The 27,615-nt window shown below is 35.7% G+C and overlaps 2 protein-coding genes across 3 annotated transcripts in view; one reads left to right on the top strand and one right to left on the bottom strand.

Moving 5' to 3' along the window:
* Positions 1–20,298, bottom strand: part of Mulk (acylglycerol kinase-like protein Mulk) — a 160,737-nt gene extending 140,439 nt beyond the window's left edge. The window contains exons 1-3 of the mRNA XM_089596195.1: positions 19,894–20,298; positions 19,679–19,798; positions 19,181–19,577 (exon numbers count right to left, since the gene is read on the bottom strand). Of these exons, the coding sequence (XP_089452321.1) occupies positions 19,181–19,577; positions 19,679–19,798; positions 19,894–20,003 (627 nt within the window). The 5' untranslated portion in view covers positions 20,004–20,298. The remainder of the gene's footprint in view (positions 1–19,180; positions 19,578–19,678; positions 19,799–19,893) is intronic.
* Positions 20,299–21,763: 1,465 nt separating this feature from the next.
* The window catches only part of Nap1 (Nucleosome assembly protein 1), a 39,391-nt gene continuing 33,539 nt past the window's right edge, over positions 21,764–27,615 (top strand). The window contains exon 1 of one of the 2 annotated variants that reach the window (XM_089596196.1): positions 21,764–21,862. In XM_089596196.1, coding sequence (XP_089452322.1) covers positions 21,775–21,862 — 88 coding nt within the window. In that variant the 5' untranslated portion in view covers positions 21,764–21,774. The remainder of the gene's footprint in view (positions 21,863–27,615) is intronic. The other variant, XM_023392313.2, reaches the window with a different exon arrangement.

Genomic DNA, 27,615 nt, shown 5'->3' with positions numbered 1-27,615 from the left:
GTAATTTAATCTTGAACGTAAAACCGTAGCTGCAGATAGGTTGAAAGTATAATAGATATCCTTTGCACAAAATCTCAACCCTTCTTTTTTTCGAGATGTGTTAGTCCTGAAACATTGCTTAAATAACTCAGAGCAATATGTATAATTATCAGCAAAACCTTCGTTTTAATTTTTAAACGACAAACAATGGGTAATCGGTAACAGATCATCCGCCCCTTTTTTTCACGGATATTTCGATTTTGATGTATTGGTCATATGATAATAAACAATATATATCATTTTCAACAGGGCCTTCATTCTTGTTTTTTAGCTGTAAAAGCTAGAAGTAGGAACTTGGTGTTTTCGTCTTAAGCAAGTGGCAGAGAATCGCCGTAAAATGACCCACCCTTTCGGTTTTTCTTGGATATTCTAATTTTGATATATTTTTTATATAAAAATGAACAATACGTATTATTTATGGGGGGGCTTTCACTCTGGTTTTTCAGTTACGAAAGCCAGAAGTCGGAATGAATACGAAAGCTAGCATAGGTACATACGAGAATTTCGAGTTGGGGTATAATCATGGAAAATCAACCTTTTTTGACTAATTTGTATTACTGGCAGCATTTAACAGTATTTTTACTTATTTTCTAACAAATTTTCTTTGTTTTAAAGTGATTATTTCAATTCTCAAATACAGTTTCCGGAATGTTCCGAATTTCCATGTCTCTTTTTTTAAACGATTAAAATAAATATTATTTTAATATATATACGCCTGAAATGGATTTATTAACTGTATAAATTGAAATATTATGATTAGTAATTTTTTTATTACATAGTTTTTTACGAAAATACAACACTTTCCATGTATACTACGAAAAAATGATTTTCATCGTAGACTAATACACAATTCTCAAGAAATCCCAAGATACATGCTTGTGTTAACAACCCCGATATCGATTACATCGTGGACTACTCAAATGATGAATCAAGTACAGATGCACAGAATGTTACGGAAAATCTTATTGACAAGGACGCTACTGGCATTGAACCGTAAGAATATTTTTTTACATCTGCAACGACCACAATCCTATTTTTAGTTTGAATAAGCCACCTCTACAATCAAAACACTCCTATGCTAAGGATGCTTGTACATGGGCGTCTCAGAGTCTTAAGACTGTAAGCCAAACCTATGTCGGGTGATTCAATTCAAAGTGACGTTAACTGGATACCGATATAATTTGTTTTGAACAAGGAAACAGACACTCTATTCATAATCAAACTATGTAACGTGAATGCATTATAACATTGGAAAGTGTTTAAGGCATTAAATGAAAAATTTTTACAATTCATGATCATACAATACTTTTGTCAACATAACCTCTCTTTTGAACGACTCAGCGTTGACAAAATTTTTTTTAGTTTTGGTGGCTAAATATCTTTCCAATATCATAATGCAATCACGTAACATAGTTTTGTTATGAACAGGATGCCTATTATCTTGTTTAAAAATAATTATATCAGTATTCAGTTAATGTCAGTTTGAATTAAATCACCCGCCATAGGTTTGGCTTACAGTCTTAAGACTTTAAGACGCCCATGTACAGGCACCCTAATTAAAAAAAATACAGATAAATTGTGTAAAATCATAGGAGACGGTTCGTCAAGGTCTACATTATTCTTCAGATTATCGATGAAAACATTTTTTTTTATATATATCTAATCATCTAACTGTTTATTAATATAAATTTCGAGCCATAACTCAGGAGTCGACAAGTACAGTAGTAGTTGGGTCCCGTTTGGTGTATACGACACTTTATATCACCTTTCTTCGTTTACATACGATGTTTTTTTTTTTTTTTTTCACAATATTAAGGAAGAAAGCGCAAAAAAAAAAATAATAATAATAATAACCCTCAGGTGAAGGTTACATTCTCTGCTGATCCGAACAATATTTTTACGTTACCTGCGGTGAGGATGAAAAACACGCAGATTGGGGCCGAAATATTTTTCTACGAGCAGAGGATGCAAGTTTTTAATCGGGAGAAGCGCTTTTGTCCTTAAGATCAGAGAAAAAATGTAGAAGTCTGATAAAAATTATTTTCAATTAAATAAAAAAAATGGTAGTTTTTGTACCTGGTGGTGCATGTTGCCTGGGCAAGCATCAGATCAGAGTGACTTACAAAGAAGGGCCTGAAGAACTCCTTGTGCTTACCCTGGTTGGATGCACACCAGGAGCAAACCCTACCGTTCGTATCGCGAACAAACCTGACCCTCAAAAACGCCCGAAGGAAATAGTAGTTTTCGTACCTGGTGGCGCATGTCGCCAGGATAAGCACTAGGCCCGGAAAGTAATTAGCGGGTGGAAAGTGGGCCCATGGACCCAAAGAACCGTGCCCGAGGGACGAAAACGTATCTTTTCTTACCTTGGACGCTTTGAGAGGCTTGTGTGCCCTCGGTAGTAGAAATAGAATTCGCCACACAAGTGCGGTTGCACCGCTGCTATCTTACGTCCAAATAGCATCAGAGACGTTAGCATTTATCCAACGAAAATTATTATTATTATACAGACTTCGTGCTCGACTTCGTGTATTAAAAAGGGGAATTTCAAAGACTTAGTACTCGACTTCTGTACGTGAACGTTGTTTTATAATTTTGGTGACGTGTATGTTACGTTATGTGAAATAACGAATTTAACTTTTACCTTAAGGTTTGCGTACTTGTTAAAAATATGTATGTACTATAAGATATATTTAGTAACAACTTTTTTTCACTGTTTTCAGCAATACATCAAAAGTTTGTCAACCAAAGAAAAAAATTAAAAAGGTAGAGTCTATAACATAATTTTAACCTTAACATTTACATACATTTTAAAATCGATTTTAACATTTTCCATGGTAAAACTCTATGTGCATTCAAATTATGCATCAAAGGAGCTCTACATATAGAGTTTTACCATGGAAAATGTTAAATACTTTAGTATGTCATTTTCCTCCCTCCCCCCCAACGGTTCATTGAACTTAGCTTCTACATCTTAACATGACTGTTCATTAACCCATTTTTAGAGTTTATCAAGAATTTTTGTATAATACACGCGTAAAAACTTGTGCATCTCCTATTACAAAATCGCTGCCAATAATTTTCAAAAAAGCCGTCTTAAGCTCTATTCCGATGCTTTTTGTATCAATATGTTATAATGTGGTAATTTTTTTAATAGAAAAGCTTATTTCAAATAATAAATTTTCATGTGTGTAAACATTTTTTCGTTAGTGTGCAGAAAATTAGTGTTTTCCACACTATTTTTAGCGCGGCAAATCAAATTTCCCACACTGATCATGAAATAAGTGTGTGGAAAACTATTTTCCGGTGTGCGGCAAAAAAATTTTATTCTCCAGTGTGCGGAAAACATTTTTCAGTGTGCAGAAAATAGTATTCCACACTCCTGAAAATATTTTTCGGCATACCGGAAAAAATTTTTCTATACATTGGAAATTTTTTTCATAGCACTCTAAAATATTTTAGAAAAATAATTTAATGATATTTTGAACAGAGCTTTTCAAGTATTTTACCAGCGCACTTCATTACTGACACGCAATGAGCACCAAATAACATCTCGCATGATAAAAGTAGTAACCTCTATACATGTCTACATACAACTATCATAACCCTACCCGGTAAGTTGTGTAAGTTGGAATTTTCAACTGCCACAACATTCGATTTTTGATCATTGCTCCATTGCTTCTGAGTTAAAATTTGCCTAATTGTGATCAATATAGTACTTTATAAATTATATAAAAATGTTTTTGTTTAAGTAATTCAAAGTTTATTTCATATAATAAATATCTTTAAAATAGAATTTAGAACTGAGCAAAATTTGAAAATACTCGTCAATGCTGACACACAAGCGCCTACCCGCTTTAGTCGGTGTACCCGGTTTGGTCCTCTTCCCTTACACGGTAATTACGTTCTACGCAATTTATATGAAAATTGGTTTTGTATTTGACGAACCAGAATCTATTTGGATGCATAAAATGATTTCTGTGTCATAAATTTTAAATAAACAAATTTTGTATTATGCAGAAGTAAGACTAAATAATATTATTTATCCATAAATAATTGTTTCACGTACAACTCAAAATAAGTTAGACACACAATTACGTTGCACCTGTTATTTAACATTTGTCTAATAATTGTTTTATATAGGAACCACTCTACAAAAAAGGGATGCTCGCATATTGCCCATTTTGTAAGATGACTGCTTCAGATTTCAATTATTGCATGCGCTGTAAAAAGAAACTTCCAGAAAACGTAAAAAGCATCCCAATTTGTCCGCAAGGTTTGAATTATGATGTAGGTACTTAAATTTTGTAATTATATATATTCTGTCATTTTTTGATAACATTTTATTTTTATATTCTACATCGAAAAAAAAAAATTTCATTTTCATGTTTTTTCCAATAGCCTATGCCAAATTGTAAAGAAGATGGAATCGTCAATAAAAACAAAAATGAAGTCCCAAATAAAGACTCAATATTCTCTTCAATATACAACATTAATGCTGATTCTAACGAAATGTGAGTTACAGCGAACTAATGAATAACGCGCTCCTGCATTCACATATTTTTATTTTATTATTAAAAGTCTCATACTCGAAGACAATTGTTGGACATAATCTAAATCTCGCCATATAATTTTCTAGTTATATATATTCTTAGGCACGAGTAACGTATGAGAATGTCTTTTAATTTTGTCAGAGCAAAAAGTGTAACCCCTTATAAATGGTCTATTTTTTATAAAAAAAAAATTTGAACCTGGGCTGAGGGTTATCTGAGTTGGTTACATAGTGTATTTGTGGAAGTATATGTATGTACGTTATCAAGGTTTTCGACTAATTGATGTAAGTACTTCATAGCTTAAATAAAGTTGGATGTCTAAGGTACTGGTTGACTTGTGAATAAGTTTTTGAGTTCAGCGCTCTTAGACCCAAAAAACAGTTTTTCACTGGCAACTATTTTCACATATATTGTACTCGTTTGCCTTCAAAGACAGTTGTAGATATTTTTTCAAAACAACTTTTTTGTTTCATGCATTTTGCTGTAAATCGCAATGTCAACGCTTTGTACACCAAAATATATGCAAAAACAGCAAAAAAACGTTTTTTACGTGTTACAGGCATAAATTAAAATTTCACAACACAATGTTAAGTACACAAGTTATAGAGCTCATTATAATAAAACTTCTTTGGTAAAGTAAGTTTTTTCTAAAGTGCCCTCTTAACGGTTCAGTTGGCAAAAATTATTCAAATATGATCAAAAAATCGTTTTTTGCCATCCAATTTTTATACATCACATTTTTAGACAAAATGTTTAGTATGAAAGTAATACATCTTCTACAAATATACTTTTTTATATTGACCAATAGCGTTATTATGACACAGTTAATAACGAAAAAAGTTTGAAATGACTAATAACGCATTCCGTAGCACGTAGTTTATTAGTTTAAAATCAAAGCAACCATTTTGATATTAAAACTCAGAAGGATATGACAACAGAATAAAATCAAAATTAAATCCATTTATTTAAATAAAACTTTTTCCTCTGGCACCTCATTGATTTCTCGTGCCTTACATGCAAGACATAGCGTTTTACATGTAAACCGCTTGTTAATAGTACGAATTTTGTTTTCACAGCATTCTCATATATCCACGACCACCAGAGGTGGGTGGAATAGAAATTCGTGTAGAAAACGTAAAATGTCTTTTACCAAACAAGTATCTCAATGATATTATTGTGGACTTTTATTTGAAATATATATTGTCAGAATGCCTTGAGGAAACAGATAGAGAAAATATATATATTTTTAATACCTTTTTTTATACTCGTCTCGTATCTGATGGAGAATTTAATTACGAACACATCAAAAAATGGACCAAGAATGTAAACATCATAGAAAAGGATATTCTAGTATTTCCTATTAACAAAAAGTAAAGTTTTATCTAATTCCTTAATTAATCATACTGGTATTGATAAATTTATATTAATGTTGACATTTTTAGTAAACATTGGTTTTTCATCGCCGTATGTAATCCATTCTTAGCTAACAATATGAACTGTCAATTAAATAATAAAATAATGAAAACATCAGAGATAACTGTAGAAAGTGATTCTTCACATGTCCATAAGACTGGAAAAGTGTAAGTATAAATTAAATGCTTGTAAAAGTATGATGGATAATGCGTTATTCAATAATGATAAAAAAAATAACGGTAATAATAACATTAGTGGTGAGGATTATTATAATATTTAAAAAAAAAATTAAACACTTTTAAATGTATAATGAATAATTAGAGTGCGGGAAAAACTAGTACATAGATAAAAAACGGAGTTTTAAGAACAATTTTCCATTAATTTTTTTTCCTAGCATATCGTACGTAACAACTCTAAGAATAAAAAAAAAGTTTGTTTCTCTCACGTAAGGTGTAATGTGCATACATTTGTTACTGTCTCACCTCATTTGTGTTTAATGATTTTTAAATGTTTATTGTACTAGTTTTATATCTCGTGTATCACAAATTTTCAGTTAATTATAACGTGCAATCCTCGATATCTTCACATGTAAAGAAACACGAATGAATCAATGAATTGTATTTTTATATAAATTATATTTTTTAGACCATCTATTATTGTATTCGATTCACTGTCATCCGGAAATCACTACGAAGTCATTTCAAATATAAAAAGATACATATACCATGAGCATGAAAAAAATAGTGAAATATCAAATGCAGCATATTTTGAAGACAATTTTATTCAAATTAATGCTAAAGTGCCTCAACAAAGCAACGGAACTGACTGTGGTATTTACATGTTGCAGTACGTTGAAATCTTTTTGCAGGTTGGTTTTTCTTTTGAAATTAATATTCTAAGTTATTGGGTTATTGTATAGATCCATTGTAGTTCGAAAATATTAGGCTGCATTAATGGTACACTATGTCACAAGGGCACAAAGTACAAACATGGGCGCCCGAAGAGCGCGGTTGTTGTACGTTTGTGCCCGAGTCACGTATAATGTTTTTCTTACCGTGGGCGCAAAGTGCAATTTTCCGCCCGTGGACACACTTTGTGCCCATTAAATCACTTTATGCCCTAGGGCGCAAAAAACTTTTGTGCCAGTGGAACCAGAGTGATTATAAGGGCGCAAAGTGTGACCCAAGGGCGCAAAACGGCAGTTACACTTTGGGCCCATGGTAAAAAATAGTAGTTTTCCTACGAGTTTGAAAAGTCTTTGTTTGGGAACCGAGAGGTTTGCAGCCCGAGCCGAAGGTGAGGTCCGTAACGAGGTTCGTAAAGGAGACTTTCGAACGAGTATCGGAAAACTGCTATTTTGCCCGAGGAAGTACCAGCCTCCCGAAACCACATGAAGCTGAAGCTACCCGCTGATGCTAGCCGCTGTACTATGTGAAAGGGTTATTAGCTGGTTTTTACGCTCCAACATATTGAATCTTTTTTTATATTTTTTCTGCGTTGATAAAAGGCACACACTTTTGTTTCTTATGAATAAATCTACAATTTAAGTGTTGTAAAACTAATCAGTCTTTATTTTGAAAAAAGTTATAAGGCTTTTAGTGCGAATAATCGCACTTTTTCGTCATTTCCGACGCATTATTATAAACAAACTTTTGTTTATAATTTTTCTGCGTCAACTGAACGCATTTTGTTTTATCTGATATAAGAAAATACACAATTTAAGACGTGTTAGACCTCTTAATCATTATTTGGACAAAAGTTATAAAGAATTTAGGGTGAAAAAGCGTACTTTTTAGCTGTTTTATTACTTTATCAGGAACAAACTGTTGTTTAAAATTATTCTGCCTAGTTTGGGTGTCTATAGTTTTCTTAAGTCTTAGTTGAGGAACGTATTAGGCCCTGTTGTATATATTTATTTCTGTATAAGATTGGTACAAATAAACTTTTTTGTAGACCCTTTCATATAGTACAGCGGCTAGCATCAGCGGGTAGTTTTAGCTCCATCAAAACCACCCGAGGGCGGGAATCAAATTGTATGTATCCTTTAACTGCAATGAGGAAAAAAAAAAAAAAAAAAAAAAACGACTATCAGCGCATGCAAGTGTAAGTAACATTTCTGTGTGACATTATTTTTGTAACCGATGACGCAAAATCTTTGTCCTTGGGCCATCGTCTGAGCCTTTGTAAATACTTTCCACTTACGGGTAGAAATGGTAGTTTTCGTTGGATAAGCGCCATCGCCTTTGGGGCTATTTTGCGGCTCGAGGGTCCTGCAAAGCAGGCCCAAGGGTCAGTAAGGTTGCCCCTGAGGGATGGAGTTTATGTGGCGAACACCATTTTTCCTACCGCGAGCACACCAACCTCTCAAAACGCTCGAGGTAGGAAATGGTATTTTTCGTCATGTAAGTGCCATTCTCACTCTGGGGCTATTTTGCGGCCCAAAGGACCTGCGAAACAGAACCCGAGAGACATATGGTAGCCACGGTGCGATGTGGCGAATCTTATTTTTCCTACCAAGGGTATACCAGCCTCTTAAAAACTTCAGAGGTAGGGAAATATAGGATTTGCCACATAAGCACCATCGCACCGTAGCTACCTTACGTTCCTTGGGTCCTGTTTCGCAGATCCCTCTAGCTGCAAAATAGCAACGGAGACCATGGCTCTTATCCGACGAAAACTACTATTTATTAGTTGGGTACTTTTTTAAGCCTTTCTATGGTTACTACGACCTCGGTAGGAAAAATAGAGTTTGCACCTATTGCGCATTTAACCAGGGCAAGTGCAAGAAGTCCCTCGGGTCCTGCTTCCCAGATTCCTCCCGCCTGGTGCTTGTTCTAGATGTGGCCCTAAGTATTTTGTCGCCCTATTACATGAAGTAATTCACCCGGCGCAAAGTTCATAAAATATATAAGAAAATTAACCAAAAAATATTACAGTTTTGTCCCCAATTTTTTAATAAAAGTTTTTTTGAGGCATACCATCGAGATAGCGGTCAATTTGCTCGAAATTTCATGTAATGTTATAGGGAAAAATTATAAACACGAGCTTCAGTGGAAATGACATCCTTTTTCTGTAATTTAAATAATATTATTATATCTACACATGTCAAAACAGATACAACTTTCAAAAGCACAAAACTTTTCAATCGTGAAACCGACTTTTGACAGTTTTGAATTGTCCGAGACAAATGATGTAATTTGACGTGACCACTTTTTTGGAACTTAAAATTAAGCGATTCGTATTCTGTAATAAACGCCAACATCGTAAATTGTGATTCAGCCACATTATCGTTGCCAATACATAGCATTTGTATTGATAAAAAAAGCTGTTTACTATAATGCACCAAATCTCGATGGTATTTCAAATTGTCGACTAAGTAGTCATAATGTATGAAGGCGGCTGATGAGTATATCGACGGCTCCTACGAAAAATTGTACTCCAGAGGTTCCTACGAAGAAACGTACTCCCCGAGCCTTTCAACGAAGAATAGTATACGTCGGTATATTCCAGCGAAGAATCGTACGCGCAGATATATTCCGACAAAGAATCGTACGCGCAAATATTTTCCGACGAAGAATCGTACGCGCAGATATATTCCGACGAAGAATCGTACGCGCAAATATTTTCCGACGAAGAATCGTACGCGCAGATATATTCCGACAAAGAATCGTACGCGCAAATATTTTCCGACGAAGAATCGTACGCGCAGATATATTCCGACGAAGAATCGTACGCGCAAATATTTTCCGACGAAGAATCGTACGCGCAGATATATTCCGACAAAGAATCGTACGCGCAAATATTTTCCGACGAAGAATCGTACGCGCAGATATATTCCGACGAAGAATCGTACGCGCAAATATTTTCCGACGAAGAATCGTACGCGCAGATATATTCCGACGAAGACTCGTACGCGCAGATATATTCCAACGAAGAATCGTACGCGCAGACATATTCCGACGAAGAATCGAACTTGCAGATTTATTCCGACGAAGAATCGTACAGGCCACTTCTTTCCGACGAAGAATCGTACGTAAACCAATATACTGACGAATAATCGTACAGGCCGCTACAATAACATTTACATAAAAAATACAATGAGAATAACTATGGTACCATTATCGTTATTAAGTCACATATTACCCAATTATATCACCCAATAACACAAGCGCCAATCCCCACACAACTAAGTGCGCTTACTGGTCCCTTTATTTATTTAACATAAATCAAATAACACAGGTGCCAATCCCCACACAACCCGGGGCATTTACTGGTCCATTAATTTATTTAACACAAATTAAATAACACAAGCGCCAATCCCCACACAACCCGGAGCGCTTACTGGTCCCTTTTTCTATTTAAAATAAGTATAATGATAAGACAAGGACCAATCCCCTCACAACCCGGAGCATTCACTGGTCCATTCATCTATTCAAAATAAATTAAATAACACAAGCTCCAATCCCCACACATCCTGGACCGTTAACTGGCCACTTTGATTATTAATTAAATAAATTTAATAACACAAGCGCCAATCCCCACACAACTCAGTGCGCATACTGGTCCCTTTATTTATTTAACATAAATTAAATAACACAAGCGCCAATCCCCACACAACCAGGAGCGCTTACTGATTCCCTTGCTGGTCCCTCTATTTATTTAAAATAAATATAATGATAAGACAAGCGCCAATCCCCACACATCCTGGACAGTTAACTGGCCACTTTGATTATTGATTAAATAAATTTAATAACACAAGCGCCAATCCCCACACAACTCAGTGCGCTTACTGGTCCCTTTATTTATTTAACATAAATCAAATAACACAGGTGCCAATCCCCACACAACCCGGATCATTTACTGGTCCATTCACTTGTTTAAAACAAATTAAATAACACAAGCGCCAATCCCCACACAACCCGGAGCGCTTACTGGTCCCTTTTTTTATTTAAAATAAGTATAATGATAAGACAAGGGCCAATCCCCTCACAACCCGGAGCGCTTACTGGTCCATCCATTTATTTAAAATAAATTAAACAGCACCAGCGCCAATCCCCACACAACCAGGAGTGCTTACTGGTCCATTCACTTATTTAACACAAATTAAATAACACAAGCGCCAATCCCCACACAACCCGGAGCGCTTACTGATTCCCTTGCTGGTCCCTCTATTTATTTAAAATAAATATAATGATAAGACAAGCGCCAATCCCCACACATCCTGGACAGTTAACTGGCCACTTTGATTATTGATTAAATAAATTTAATAACACAAGCGCCAATCCCCACACAACTCAGTGCGCTTACTGGTCCCTTTATTTATTTAACATAAATCAAATAACACAGGTGCCAATCCCCACACAACCCGGGTCATTTACTGGTCCATTCACTTGTTTAAAACAAATTAAATAACACAAGCGCCAATCCCCACACAACCCGGAGCGCTTACTGATTCCCTTGCTGGTCCCTCTATTTATTTAAAATAAATATAATGATAAGACAAGCGCCAATCCCCACACATCCTGGACAGTTAACTGGCCACTTTGATTATTGATTAAATAAATTTAATAACACAAGCGCCAATCCCCACACAACTAAGTGCGCTTACTGGTCCCTTTATTTATTTAACATAAATTAAATAACACAGGTGCCAATCCCCACACAACCCGGGGCATTTACTGGTCCATTAATTTATTTAACACAAATTAAATAACACAAGCGCCAATCCCCACACAACCCGGAGCGCTTACTGGTCCCTTTTTCTATTTAAAATAAGTATAATGATAAGACAAGGGCCAATCCCCTCACAACCCGGAGCATTCACTGGTCCATTCATCTATTCAAAATAAATTAAATAACACAAGCTCCAATCCCCACACATCCTGGACCGTTAACTGGCCACTTTGATTATTAATTAAATAAATTTAATAACACAAGCGCCAATCCCCACACAACTCAGTGCGCATACTGGTCCCTTTATTTATTTAACATAAATTAAATAACACAAGCGCCAATCCCCACACAACCAGGAGCGCTTACTGATTCCCTTGCTGGTCCCTCTATTTATTTAAAATAAATATAATGATAAGACAAGCGCCAATCCCCACACATCCTGGACAGTTAACTGGCCACTTTGATTATTGATTAAATAAATTTAATAACACAAGCGCCAATCCCCACACAACTCAGTGCGCTTACTGGTCCCTTTATTTATTTAACATAAATCAAATAACACAGGTGCCAATCCCCACACAACCCAGGTCATTTACTGGTCCATTCACTTGTTTAAAACAAATTAAATAACACAAGCGCCAATCCCCACACAACCCGGAGCGCTTACTGGTCCCTTTTTTTATTTAAAATAAGTATAATGATAAGACAAGGGCCAATCCCCTCACAACCCGGAGCGCTTACTGGTCCATCCATTTATTTAAAATAAATTAAACAGCACCAGCGCCAATCCCCACACAACCAGGAGTGCTTACTGGTCCATTCACTTATTTAACACAAATTAAATAACACAAGCGCCAATCCCCACACAACCCGGAGCGCTTACTGGTCCCTTTTTTTATTTAACATAAATTAAATAACACAAGCGCCAATCCCCACACAACCAGGAGCGCTTACTGATTTCCTTGCTGGTCCCTCTATTTATTTAAAATAAATATAATGATAAGACAAGCGCCAATCCCCACACATCCTGGACAGTTAACTGGCCACTTTGATTATTGATTAAATAAATTTAATAACACAAGCGCCAATCCCCACACAACTCAGTGCGCTTACTGGTCCCTTTATTTATTTAACATAAATCAAATAACACAGGTGCCAATCCCCACACAACCCGGGTCATTTACTGGTCCATTCACTTGTTTAAAACAAATTAAATAACACAAGCGCCAATCCCCACACAACCCGGAGCGCTTACTGTTCCCTTTTTTTATTTAAAATAAGTATAATGATAACACAAGCGCCAATCCCCACACAACTCAGTGCGCATACTGTTCCCTTTATTTATTTAACATAAATTAAATAACACAAGCGCCAATCCCCACCCAACCAGGAGCGCTTACTGATTCCCTTGCTGGTCCCTCTATTTATTTAAAATAAATACAATGATAAGACAAGCGCCAATCCCCACACATCCTGGACAGTTAACTGGCCACTTTGATTATTGATTAAATAAATTTAATAACACAAGCGCCAATCCCCACACAACTCAGTGCGCTTACTGGTCCCTTTATTTATTTAACATAAATTAAATAACACAAGCGCCAACCCCCACACAACCCGGGGCATTTACTGGTCCATTAATTTATTTAAAATAAATTAAATAACACAAGCGCCAATCCCCACACAACCCGGAGCGCTTACTGTTCCCTTTTTTTATTTAAAATAAGTATAATGATAAGACAAGGGCCAATCCCCTCACAACCCGGAGGGCTTACTGGTCCATCCATTTATTTAAAATAAATTAAACAGCACCAGCGCCAATCCCCACACAACCAGGAGCGCTTACTGGTCCATCCATTTATTTAAAATAAATTAAATGACATAAGCGCTAAGCACCACACAACCCAGAGCGCTTACGTGTCGCATACTTATTTTACAATCAATAAAGTAATAAGGCAAGCGATAATCACTACATAAGCTAGGGCACTTACTAGAAGCATTAATTATTATTAAAAAGCATTGAATAATAATTCTGGATAGTCAGGTGATAAGTACTCGCGTTGTTACTTCATAAATTTTATCGATTATTACAGTGACCAGGAAGCACTCTGGGTTGTGTGGGGATTGGCGCTTGTGTTATTTAATTTATTTAGTTAATAATCAAAGTGGCCAGTTAACTGTCCAGGATGTGTGGGGATTGGCGCTTGTCTTATCATTATATTTATTTTAAATAAATAGAGGGACCAGCAAGGGAATCAGTAAGCGCTCCTGGTTGTGTGGGGATTGGCGCTTGTGTTATTTAATTTGTTTTAAACAAGTGAATGGACCAGTAAATGACCCGGGTTGTGTGGGGATTGGCACCTGTGTTATTTGATTTATGTTAAATAAATAAAGGGACCAGTAAGCGCACTGAGTTGTGTGGGGATTGGCGCTTGTGTTATTAAATTTATTTAATCAATAATCAAAGTGGCCAGTTAACTGTCCAGGATGTGTGGGGATTGGCGCTTGTCTTATCATTATATTTATTTTAAATAAATAGAGGGACCAGCAAGGGAATCAGTAAGCGCTCCTGGTTGTGTGGGGATTGGCGCTGGTGCTGTTTAATTTATTTTAAATAAATGGATGGACCAGTAAGCGCTCCGGGTTGTGAGGGGATTGGCCCTTGTCTTATCATTATACTTATTTTAAATAAAAAAAGAGACCAGTAAGCGCTCCGGGTTGTGTGGGGATTGGCGCTTGTGTTATTTAATTTGTTTTAAACAAGTGAATGGACCAGTAAATGACCCGGGTTGTGTGGGGATTGGCACTTGTGTTATTTGATTTATGTTAAATAAACAAAGGGACCAGTAAGCGCACTTAGTTGTGTGGGGATTGGCGCTTGTGTTATTGGGTGATATAATTGGGTAATATGTGACTAAATAACGATAATGGTACCATAGTTATTCTCATTGTCTTTTTTATGTAACTGTTATTGTAGCGGCCTGTACGATTATTCGTCAGTATATTGGCGCACGTACGATTCTTCGTCGGAAAGAAGTAGCCTGTACGATTCTTCGTCGGAATATATCTGCAAGTACGATTCTTTGTCGGAATATATCTGCGTGTACGATTCTTCGTCAGAAAGAAGTGGCCTGTACGATTCTTCGTCGGAAAGAAGTGGCCTGTACGATTCTTCGTCGGAAAGAAGTGGCCTGTACGATTCTTCGTCGGAAAGAAGTGGCCTGTACGATTCTTCGTCGGAATATATCTGCAAGTACGATTCTTCGTCGGAATATGTCTGCGCGTACGATTCTTCGTTGGAATATATCTGCGCGTACGATTCTTCGTCGGAATATATCTGCGTGTACGATTCTTCGTCGAAAAATATCTGCGCGTACGATTCTTCGTCGGAAAGAAGTGGCCTGTACGATTCTTCGCTGGAATATATCTGTGCGTACGATTCTTCGTTGGATATTTTGTGGAGTACGATTCTTTGTAGGAGCCGTCGATATAATGTGCTAAACCAATTGACATTGCAAAACTCTTATTTAAGGCTTCAGAATTGCTGGAAAAGTACATAATAAAACGTTTTTGGAATTCAAAAAAATTCTATTCAATTTACATTTGATTCTAGCTTTTTTGGACTTTACGTAACATAGAAGAAATAATGAGTAGTAGTTTCCGTACCTGGTGGTGCAGGATAAACCCTTGACCCAAGGGACTTCTTTTAGCTTGCCCTGGTAGGATACGCACCAGTTGCGAACTTTGTTTTTTATACTGATACCGTAGTAAATATTTAAAGATAAAAAAAACGCCTAAAGTCGGACAATTATGATTTAATATTATATTCCTACAATCTCATTGTACGCCTTATTTAAAAGGCCCATACAATTGTATATATTGAATCCCAGAGGTTATTTATAACATTTTATCAGTATTTTTATAACATACGGTAACTTACAAAAGACAAACTTACTATTGTGTTTCGATCATTACTCTAATATTTATCAGCAAAAAAAATGAGTGATTTCTCGATGTTGATATTTAAATTTATACGTGATAACTATATCTAGCATTTAGTGTGCATGTTATCTGATGATTATATTAACTTTGCTAAAATTTTCATAATTTTTTCAATACTGATTAAGCAAATAACTATGTTAATAATTTATGTGTCAAGATGCCATTACCAAAAATATCGTGAATTTATCTAAAACAAGTTTAATACTATAATACAATTTTTGGTACTTATATCAGTGTATCTGTAGAGACTATTCAATTATTGACTATGCTATTAGAGTGTTAAAGTATGTATCAAGTACATGGTATAAGTACATGACTGAATTAAATTATTAATTAGTGCGTTCCAATATCTGATTAAAGATGGTTGACACACTTGTACCCTGATGTTCGTTTTTTGATACCCAATTATCTGCGATTATCCATAACTACTGTATATTATAATGGAATATATTATCACTAACAATAATGACATTAGGCTAAACTTTACAGAATCAAGGGGTAGATTATGCTGAACCGTTTAAATATTTTGAAGACCGATTTAGAGAAGAAGTAATTCTTAAAAAACGAGCGGATATACAAAAATTAATAATTTATTTATCAGAACAATACAATTTGTAAAATAATCATTTTGCAGTTGAGCCCTGCAACTCGAAAGTAGTAATGCAGAATAAAGACAACTCTTTGGTATATAAGCAAATAATGTTACAATTTTTTTATTACATATATTTTTCCTAATTACGACGAGTTCAAGCAAAGTGGTAATATTGTTGACCGTATAATAATAATAATAATAATATCAATAATATCTGTCATTAGTATTTTTTTTGTATAAATAATTATTGTATTTATTATTTAGCAGCTGCACTACGTCTACACAAAAAATTTATAGATTTTGAAATTTTACTAAAATTTATTACTATAAAATATTGTATACGTGCTATTTGGAAAATTTTGTGTTGAATCGCGTTAGGTGTTTGTTGTGGAGTATAATATGGTGATCCTGGCGTAAGTGGCGTAAAAAATTATTTTCCATAGTAGTTATACCTCAAATACCACCCACAACAAATATCCAGAGAAATTTTACTACAGAGTTTTTGGGTCAAAAGATTAACGGTATTTTGTATGAGTCAATTTCAGTAAATTTTTTAGAACAATACGTATGCTTTTGACGCGTGTAGTTAAGCTGCTAGTATAGTTAAAGTGTTCTAACCCACATGAAATAAAAGCTAGAATTAAACCCTATCGGTTAAAAAAAATTTGACAATGTGATATTACGACAAAATTTTCTTAATTATCGTATTAAGGAGTCAAGATATCAACTGAAAATTTTTTTTTCTAGAAAGTTTAACCTTTTTAACATAACTTCATATAATTTTAACCTTTAATTTTAATTTCTTGGAGTGGCATGAGCTCTGGATACAAAATTGGCCACTCATGACAGAATACCACCTATATATATAAATATATATATATATATACCCATAGTTTGTACATGCACTAGCTACACCTGAAAGTCAGCTGCACTGGTAATTTGTTCAAATTAACTATGATAATTTTACAAACACGTATCGTAGATTTTTTACACCCAGCTTTTCCAAGTACTTATCAAACGTCTATATTAAAAGTAATGCATTTTAAGAATTGATAATTAGCGGATGAAAAAAATGTAAAAAAAGTAAAAAGATTAATTGTAATTGCACGAATGTTCTGCAACTGTAAAATTATTATTTGTTAATGTAATATGTAATATAAAATGGTAAATGTAGTATGTGTTTGCTACTTACATATATATTTTTTTATATTTACAAATATTGCTTAAATTTACAATAGTATAATACGCTGGTAGTTTCAATCATTACGACGTCCAACCAGCACAATATTTTATTGACCATCAGATAAAAGTATTTTTAAAAATAAGATCGTCGTTTTATTAGCTTGACAATTTTTCAATTCCAGATACGTACATAATTTGCATTATAAGTATATTTGTATAGAACGCGTCAATTATCGTGAAAAATTCAACCCCTTTAACAATGCGTAATTGTTACAAACGGCTAAACGTTTATATCAGCGTAATAAGCGGTGAAAACTGGCAATCACCATTACTATACATTTCCTCCGTGCCATTGTTGACAGACTTTTTATTTAAAAGAATGAAATAAAATAAAAAAATTTTTAAAAAAATTAAAAAGACAAAATTTACGGTAAATTTATAGAAGAGTATTGAACAGCTTGGTTGGACGCAAGGTACGCGTGTGTGACGTAGGTGAAAAATTGACCGCTGGAGCTGCTGCTACTGGGTCGAGTCTAGTCTAGCTATTCCAGTTGGGCACCGTCAATGAAGCCTCGCTCGTAAGGACTCTGTTTTTTCCTATTTTCCAGGGTACAAACTAACGTGCTTTTGTGTATAGTCGTCGGAATCCGAAATAAATATTACGTAAATTAAAAAAAAATCACTTCTTTTTCAATCCAAAAATTTCTCCTGCTACAGCGAGTAAATTTCACTAGCTTGCTATACGCCAAAAAAATTTCTTTTTTATTTTAACCTTATATTTAAAAACTGCTTTAGCGTATGGTAAATAATTATTAAAGTTATTAATCAAAAACGGGAAGTACGAAGCACAAGTTTTTTTGTAGTGAATGACATTAGTGTAAAAGTAAAGGGTATTATTGTTTAAAAAATGGTAGGTTCATTGCGCATAATTTATGTTTGTTGATAGTCTTTGGGTGATAATCAATTAATCGTATAATTTACAAAATAATGAAAAGTCCGGAGCGCACTTCTTATTTTTGTAGTTTGCGTAAGTTTTTTTAATAATAAATGGTATTACGTGAATTTAAATTGAGAAGTCGAATTCAAACGAGAAATTAATCAAAGTAATAACTTATAACGTTGCTTCCACTTACCTTAAAGTATATATACATATATAGCACTTGTTAATTTGTGCGTTTTAAAAAAGTACTAGATTTCACTAGATTTCATGTCGATATCGTGCCAGCCAATTACTGCGATGGTAATCAATCTTGCACGTAGGATAAAACAGTGCACTACTGCATCACTTTATTAGCTAATACATCTGTATGTTATTATTATTAATAAATTAAAACAAAACTTATTGATGGGCGTCAATATAATAATATTATATTACAATCTTCCTTTACCACACCTTTTCCGATGCTAAAATACGATTTATACTGACTTTAACGAGTTTTAGTAATGAGTGCTTTTAACTAATATTTCTCATAAATAAAAGGTGAAAAAATTATTCTGACATTATAAATCTGTGTCTATTGAATAATAATTAATTATTAATGCATTAGATCGTAATTTTCTGAGAAATATTTTCTAGCGTTTTTTTACATATTTAAATTTCCCGCAAGTTTGGCAGTCACTTTTGAGAGCGCTGCTACGGAGTAGTACAGAAGTAGTAGTAGTAGAAGAGTAGTTGTGTAATTACAGTTTAGTAGTTGTATGTACATTTACTATTCAAGTTAAATACCTGTATTGATTGTACTTCGAGAACATCAGCTGATCTAATGTCGCCCCTTACTATGGTCATTGTGGCATTTACAAGATCTCGAATTTCTTGTAAATTTTCATTATTTGTGGTTCTTAACAGAGAGTTTGCTACTTTGTTGGTTTGGCCCAATGGTAAAATTCCAATGGTATAATACTTTGCTGCTGAAAGATTATTTCTAGATTTCCTCATAACACCAGTAACAACATCCGATAGTGTGCCATCACCACCACCAGCTATTATTATGTCTGATGTGTTGCTTAAATGGTATACTAAGTTTCGTGCTTCATTTTCTGACTGAGTCTGTATAATTGTTACTGCAAATCCAGCTAGATGCAAAAGAGGCTCACAATATTTTTCGAATAGTTTTTTAGCTTTTCTGTAAATTTTTGGTTGTAGTTCATTACTGATTTTTGAGTTTAGACACTAATTTTTTACAATTACTCTATTTTGCACAAAATGTTAAAATAACATGATTACCTTTTTTTTGCAACTGGATTCAAAATAACCGTAACATGTTCTGGATTAGAGTGTGAAAAAAGACTTTTATTGCCATACGTGAGAGCCTCTTTACAATGCTCCGTCATAATCTGATCTATTCTGATAAGTTTAATTCAGTATTAAAGTAATGATTCGAATCTGATAAAAGACCAATATTATACATTGGAAAAATTTAGATTTGATATTTTACGTACTCATAAGCGTCAATGCTATATGAAATTCCATACGAAAATGCTGCCACTCCAACAAGTGATTTTTTCCAATTACTTCGAATTTTTTCAAATAAACGAACAAATCGAATCATCTCTAGAATTTAAACTGTAGACGCATAAGAAAATTTCAATATTTTCTGACACTTAAGCCACGATCACTCGTCTAACGAAGAGTTTCGGATTGCGTCAAACAAGTTTCCTACACTACTACCCTTCTATTTGTATTCTGAAACAGCGTTATATTCACACGTACGCGGATCCTGGATTCTCTTTGTGCAACAAAGAACACTACACTAGACCAACAGCTGAGGCCGAAGGGTGGTCAAAATTTGAACCAGCTGCCTGTCAGAGGGTGGTAGAAATCTTGACCACCCGCCACTCTCAACAGTATTGAGAAATCTCATGATCTATAGAGATCCGAAATGTTTTTGTTATATATTTTATTCTGATGACGAGTTTTATTGGTAATTAGGAAGTGCCATGATATTTCTTATAATTTATAAACCCGCCGTAACTTACACCAATGATTGGAAAATAAAAAGTTGTCTCCCGAAAGTGCCATTTGCGGTAAGATTAGAATGCGTCTTAAGCCCGAAAATCGACCTTCAAAAAAATAAACCCCCTATTTGATCTTATCTGTAAAGAGGGTATTCCAAAAGACAGGAAGCACGCAGGTGTCGCAGGTACAGGTACACACTTTTGGAGCATTCCCATATAGAGGTATAAGAATAGAGGAGAAAAGGGGACGTGATATGCGACAGCAGAATTCGCTACGTAACGGGGCATCTATCTTTGTCTGGCAGTTATGTTATTGGTCAAGTCCTACATGAGATTGAATCGACTGTAGGATTCAGGACGAAGAAGTAGCCAATAACGTAGCTTTGGCAACAAGGACAGATGCCCCGTTACACTTGATTATGCTGTCGCTGCCGCTAATAAGCTAGTATAGCGCTTTTCCCCTCTATTCTTATACCTCTATGAGCATTCCAAAAGCTAAAATTGCGTGCGCCTGAACGATCTATGTTGCTACCATCGTTGACGTTGAAGCATAGACAAAATAAGAATCATAGACTGCTCGTTCTTGTTTACGGCGCTGAAGCACATGTAGAAAGAAACACAACGTCGAACGTGGATGTCTGTCTCTTCCGCACTTTGCCAACGGTGGGGATGTTGCATTAACCGGACTTAGTTTACTGACCCCCATCGTTGTCAATGTACGAGAAAGACAAATACCCACGCTCAATGCTGTGTCTCTTTATAAGGTCCCGACGATGGACGATCAGCAAACTCAGCATAGATGGCGTGCTGTAGCTAAGAAAAAAATGGCGTCACTGACACACTACGACTATAAGTGACGACGGCATATGGTCATGTGGACTTACTTATGTGACAACATATCCGTCACGCTGACGTCAGGAAATCATGAATACTACATTTGTGTCAATGTGACGCCATTTTTTTCTTAGCTACAGTACGCCATCTATGCTGGGTTTGTGGACCGTAGGGGGCGTAGGCGTAGGGTCGTGCTTCAGCGGCGTACGCGTACACTGCAGGGGCCGTACCATATAACTATTTTTCTGTACATCGGCCTATGTTATAACATAGGCCCGCGAAGCTAAAAAAAGTTATATGGTACGGCTCCAGGAAAGACTGGGTCCGTACCATATAACTTTTTTTTGCTTTGCAGGCCTATGTTATAACATAGGCCGATGTACTGAAAAATAGTTACATGGTACGACCCCCGAAAGAGCAGTTCGTATTTCTAATGAGTCGATGGGTTGAGTTTTTAAGAATCGATCCTTCGATTACTCGATCTTAGATCGACACTTTCAATGTTACGCTTGTCATGTGCTTACAAAATCAATGTGTGCCGGACAAGGGCGGACTTGCTTATGTTTTCACCTAAAGTACGCGTATAGAAGTGTTTGTCGTCGTCATATTAAAAAAAAAGGTTAGTTTTTGATTTTTAGTTATCTTAGTTATCTGAAAATTAAATGAATGTACAAGTATTTGTCCATAAGTTTTCTTGTATTGTGAAATTGCCTTGATAGTAATCATGGCATGGACTTTTCGTCTTCTGAATCCAACAATGCACGTGGTTGTGTTGATTATTAATTCCTCTCATGGCTCTTACGTAGATTTCTTATGTTAGCTATTTCCTTTGATGATATATTTAGTGAAGAACATTCTCAAAAGTCACACTTACAATTAGTATTAATTTCAATTTTAAGGTACAGAGCTTATTAATGTATTGCAATAATCGAATTTTGTATTACAGTACCTAAGCTAATTCTAATAGAAGCTGCTATCCGTTTTATCACCTCGCAGTATAGTATTTATTTATACATTTACAAAAGTTGAGTGTGGTCACGCGAATTTCGCCGACTTTGAGTACTAATGAATTTTTTTGGTTACTTTAATAATGACATCGCGATTGTAAACTTTGAAGAATTTTTAGTAGACACTTGTTAACGTTGCCTTGTCATTAAAAGTACATTATGCGTACGAGATATGGCACGTGATACACGCTGACACAATGCTTAGACAACGAGAAAAGATGTTGCATATGTGATGCACAGAGTTTTCTTACTTGCAATCCTGTCATGATGTTGATTTCTCGAAACATAAATGTACATGTATGCACGGCTGTATGATTTACCTCGAGCATAGAGAGAAATGAAACAGAGTAGTGATAGGTACTGTGATCTCGTCGTGGCAGTAGAAAAAAAAATTCAAGTTATTTCGCATATCTATCTTTACTGATTAAGTAGTTCCCACCATTGGTCATAGCCAATTAGTAAAGTGCTGAAGAGAGGTAAGAGCGAAAGGTAAGACCACTTTATGTGTCTTTTTTTTACTTACTCCTCCTCCGTGACCATGTCGAAAAAATTCAAGGGTGTGCTGCATGGACACATTTTTCTAATTAGAAGCAGCTAATCAGATTTGAGGCCAAACTAACGTCATTTCGGTGAATGTGTTCTGTTACCAAATTTAAAATATAAGTCACAATTAATACCTTGGTTGATCACTTACAATTGGGATCAGTGTTGGGTGAAGAGGATTCTCGCAGTGAAAGTTACGGTCAATAACATGAACGTTACTGTCACTAACATACCAATCTATTGGCATTATGCCTCTACCACGTGACCTCAGTATATATATGACTAATATAGAGGCGAAATAACACAGGTCTTATGGGAGAAATCTTGTTTTTATTTTTTTTCGCACTTAAAAAGATATTGAGCTTAAAAAGATTGTTAATTCCATGTTACTGACATAATGAGAGTTACATAGTTATTTCTTTCCTTTGGTGAATTCGTTCATGAAGGTTGAAACAGCGTTTTGAACGTATACGGAGTGCCGTTTAACCCTACTTTGAACTGTTTGTTTCAGCTGTTGCTGCTGCTGCGCCACTGCTGCTGATGCTCAGAGGTAAACAAACAGTTCAAAGTAGGGTTAAACGACACTCCGTATACGTTCAAAACGCTGTTTCAACCTTCATGAACGAATTCACCAAAGGAAAGAAATAACTATGTAACTCTCATTATGTCAGTAACATGGAATTAACAACCTTTTTAAGCTCAATATCTTTTTAAGTGCGAAAAAAAATAAAAACAAGATTCCTCCCATAAGACCTGCGTTATTTCGCCTCTATATTAGTCATATATATACTGAGGTCACGTGGTAGAGGCATAATCCCAATAGAGTGTTGGAGAAGCGAATAGGCAGAGAAGGAGGGGTCATTCTAGAGGTTCTCATCGGTGCTCCCAAATGTTACTGGCAAACTTACGGAAAATAACGCAAGCGCCAATCCCCGCACAACCCGGCACGCTCACTGGTCACTTTAATTATAATTAATAAATAAAATAATATGCAAGTGCCAATTCCCCGCTCAACCCGAGGCGCTTACTGGTCGATTGAATTATTAGTAATAAATCAAATAATAAGGCAAGCGCCAATCTCCGCACAACCCGGGGCTCTTACTGGTCACTTTAATTACTAGTGATAAATAAATAATTGAGGCCAGCGCCAATATCCGCACAACCCGGGGCGGTTCCGAGTTGCATTATTTATTACAAAAAGCAGTAAGCTCCCTGGGTTGTGCGGAGATTGGCGCTTTCCATATTATTTTATTTATTACTAATAATTAAATCAACCGGTAAGCACCCCGGGTTGTGTGAGGATTGGCGCTTGCCTTATTATTGTATACATTACTAATAATTAAATCAACTAGTGAGCACCCCGAGTTGTGCGGAGATTGGCGCTGGCCTTATTTTTTTATTTATTACTAATAATTAAAGTGACCAGTAAGCGTCCGGGGTTGTGCGGGGATTGGCGCTTGCATATTTTTTAATCTATTAATAATAATTAAAGCGACCAGTAAGCGTCCCAGATTGTGCGGGAATTGGCGCTTGCGTCATTTCCCGCAAGTTTGTATTCTTAAAAATTAACTACACAGTCCGTATTAAGTGTATACTGCACAAATGTTAACATTACAGAATTTAAGATAAATAAAAATTGGCAAGCCGCTTACTTTGTCAACAATGTTGCAGTGCGAATCACAGGTACACTTCTAATTAATTAACCTGTTACACACACTGTCACAACAACTGATTACTGTATATAAAGGGTAAACTAACTACACTTGAAAACGTTGGTTGAGTTTTGAGCCTGCAAAAAAGCCTTCTCTCACTGTTTGCAAACTCACCAACAGATGGCACAACCGCTATGTTGCCAATCCCAATTTTAAAACTTTTTCGTGGAGTCTGTCTATCCGAAAGTACGAGCCCTGTGAGATGGCGCTGATGCTGATCTCAAAGTTATACTCAGACCACGTGATACAGAGTGGCAAGTACAAAACTTGTCTACAATGTTGGTAGATCAATAATAAATTATTGTTAATGTTTATCAAAACTTCGTGTCCCACTATGAAAATATTTAAGTCAATGTAATATGTTGATGGTGGAGTAAGAAGGAAGCATAATTTCAAATTTGAATCATATTTATCATATCATAACATAAAATATGACATATCTTCTACAGTATTAAGGTCAACATTTAAAATATTTGTCACCGCAGTTGTAGAAAATAAATCTTCATATAGTACATGTAATGTTTTTTTTGAAAACAGTACACTATAATACTAGTACACTACAGCGTATGTAGAGAAGTAGTGTAACACTACAGCGTGTATGTACACTAATAGTAGAGTAATACTACTGTCGTCTGCTTTTTTTGGTATAACTTGGAGACCAGCAGCGCTATCTAACGGAACACGTACTTCTGGATACACCCGGCAGCGCGTACGTGAAAATGCTTGTGCGTACGCGATTAGCAGCTCTGCGAACTCCGTGAGCAACTTGCTAATTTTGACTCGAAAAAATAACCCAAAACTGAGGAATCGTTAGCAACATGTGCAACCACTTTGTAAAAAACTGTCATATCCATTACTTTTGCAAAAAAAAAATAAATTTGATGCCGTCGTGCGAGAGACATTAAAAGTATCTTCTGCACCTTTTGTAATGTGTTTATGCTATCAAAATTGTTATCAATCGTTTGCAATTTAATTGTCGTTTATGTTCAACGATTATAAATTGCCATACTTTTATGTACATCAGGTGAAATAACTATTTTTGTCGAATGTGCGATTTTTTCTCGTAACAATATTACACATTGCTGCAAATGCGCCGTCTATACAGTTCAGTTCCATAGTTCCATTGATTTGTTCCATCAGTGGGTGTAATCCGCAATCGCTGCCAGCAGTTACATATGTAAGAAGTGACAACGTTGCGTGGTTGGGGGCGCTACTGTTGATTTACTGGTGATGTGATCCGCAATCCCGCCAGCAGTAAAGCAGACGATGTCGGTCTACTTGCTCTTTTTCGTGACATTTTCTGATTGTAAACAAAGCATATTATGCTAGACGTAAACAAACACTCAGACCAAAAAAAATTGTTTCAAGTGCCAAAAAGAAAAATAAAAATAACAGCTTTACTGCTAGCGGGATTGCGCGGGATCACAGCAAAAATGTCACGAAAAAGAGTAAGTAGACCGACGTTGTCTGCTTTACTGCTGGCGGCGATTGCGGATTACACCCAGTATGGTCCTTGGTCAAGTGAAACATATCCAGTATATGTCTACTCGTTAGTATAGGCACATGGTATGGTATAGGTAAAGGCACAGCCCGACAAGAATTTGATCCAAAGGCTAATACGGGGGCCTGCCTTACATCGATGCCAGGGCCTGGGCAGGCTTAAATGTAGAGTTTATCACACGGTGTAATGAGTTTGACCCCAGGCTATGATCAGGGCGTGGCCAGGGTATATGTATATATGTATAATAACATTTATCTGCTGTACAGCACTACAGTAGGGGTTATGGCAAGTTGGTAAGTATATGTATATTTAACACTTTTGGATCAATACAACATGATGATTAATTTTAGCAAATGATAAGAAAAAATCATATACACGGTTTATCGCTGCTTTTAAACCCTTATTAGTGACATGCAATGTTAAATTTTTTTGAAATTAAAGAAAATGACGATTGAATTTTTACAAATAAAATTTTTTTAATTGTTAAATCATTACACTAGCTACAAACTCAAAAATACTGTCTTAATTATCGCATTGATCATAATTCGCTTGAAAATCGGTCTAACGTTAATTATTTGTTTCACTCGAATTCGTAGTAATGCTATATTAGGCTTCATTTTTTTTCTCAAAATTTGCGCGCTCTCAGAACTTTTTCTTTTAGTCGTTAAATTTTCTCACTCATATTTTGTGCAATGTACATTGAAGAAATGCATAAACGAGCATAAACAAACACAATAATGTAAGTGCGTTTGTGTATGTGTATGTACATATACATGTGTACATGCATGTATGTGTCACGTCTCGAAGGTCAAAGGGTATATAACATAAATATGTATGTAGTACATCAGGGCCTGGCCATTTCGATAACCTCAATACACTGAAAATAAAAAGCGGCCAGAGTAGCTTGTCTGTCCGGCTGTTCTAGCCGGTGCGACCCAAGTAACGATATACGTATAGGTTAGACTTGCTTGGGAGCCAAGCAGAAACTGCTTGGGTGAGCCAGGCAAATGTGACCTGTCACTAACCAAGAAAATCTTGCTCCCTAAACCAAGTCATCTATCTGAAATAATGTAAGAGTACGCTCGGTCTTATCAGTTTTCCTCATGAGCATATGATTTTTTTATTGCAAATACAATTTATTAAGGTGGGGTAAATATTAAAAATCAATGTGAGGTTACAAGTACTTATTATTTATTATATTTCTTAAAAAATTTTTTGCTACAAAATTATTTCAAAATTTCATTACAAAAGCTGCTCACAGATAATTAATATATGTATATGTTACGTGGGAATTCTATCACTTTGTCGTACACAACTCGCCCCACGTCGAGCGTCAAAAATTGGGGGTCGGGTTATCTACAACCTCCTGTTACGTGGGAATTGTAGAGTTTCGGGGTGTTAGGGGATTAAATACACGTGGAAGAAAGTACACGTTCGTTTATTAAAGTCTCAAAGCAAGAGCAGTCGCGTGCGTGGCGTTAGGTTCGGAGGCTGATCAGAGAGAGAGAGAGAGCGCGGGAGAGCTGATAACGCTCGGGCCCGCCGCCGAAAGGTGATCATCATACTCTGTATCCGCTGCTCATGCGCCGTGAGAGGTGAGTCTTGGGTG

This window comes from Copidosoma floridanum, unplaced genomic scaffold, assembly GCF_036245765.1.
Source record: "Copidosoma floridanum isolate Cflo_tuat_1 unplaced genomic scaffold, Cflo_Japanese_pri ptg000030l, whole genome shotgun sequence".
NCBI classification, from domain to species: domain Eukaryota; kingdom Metazoa; phylum Arthropoda; class Insecta; order Hymenoptera; family Encyrtidae; genus Copidosoma; species Copidosoma floridanum.
This window is presented reverse-complemented; position numbering and strand designations above follow the sequence as displayed.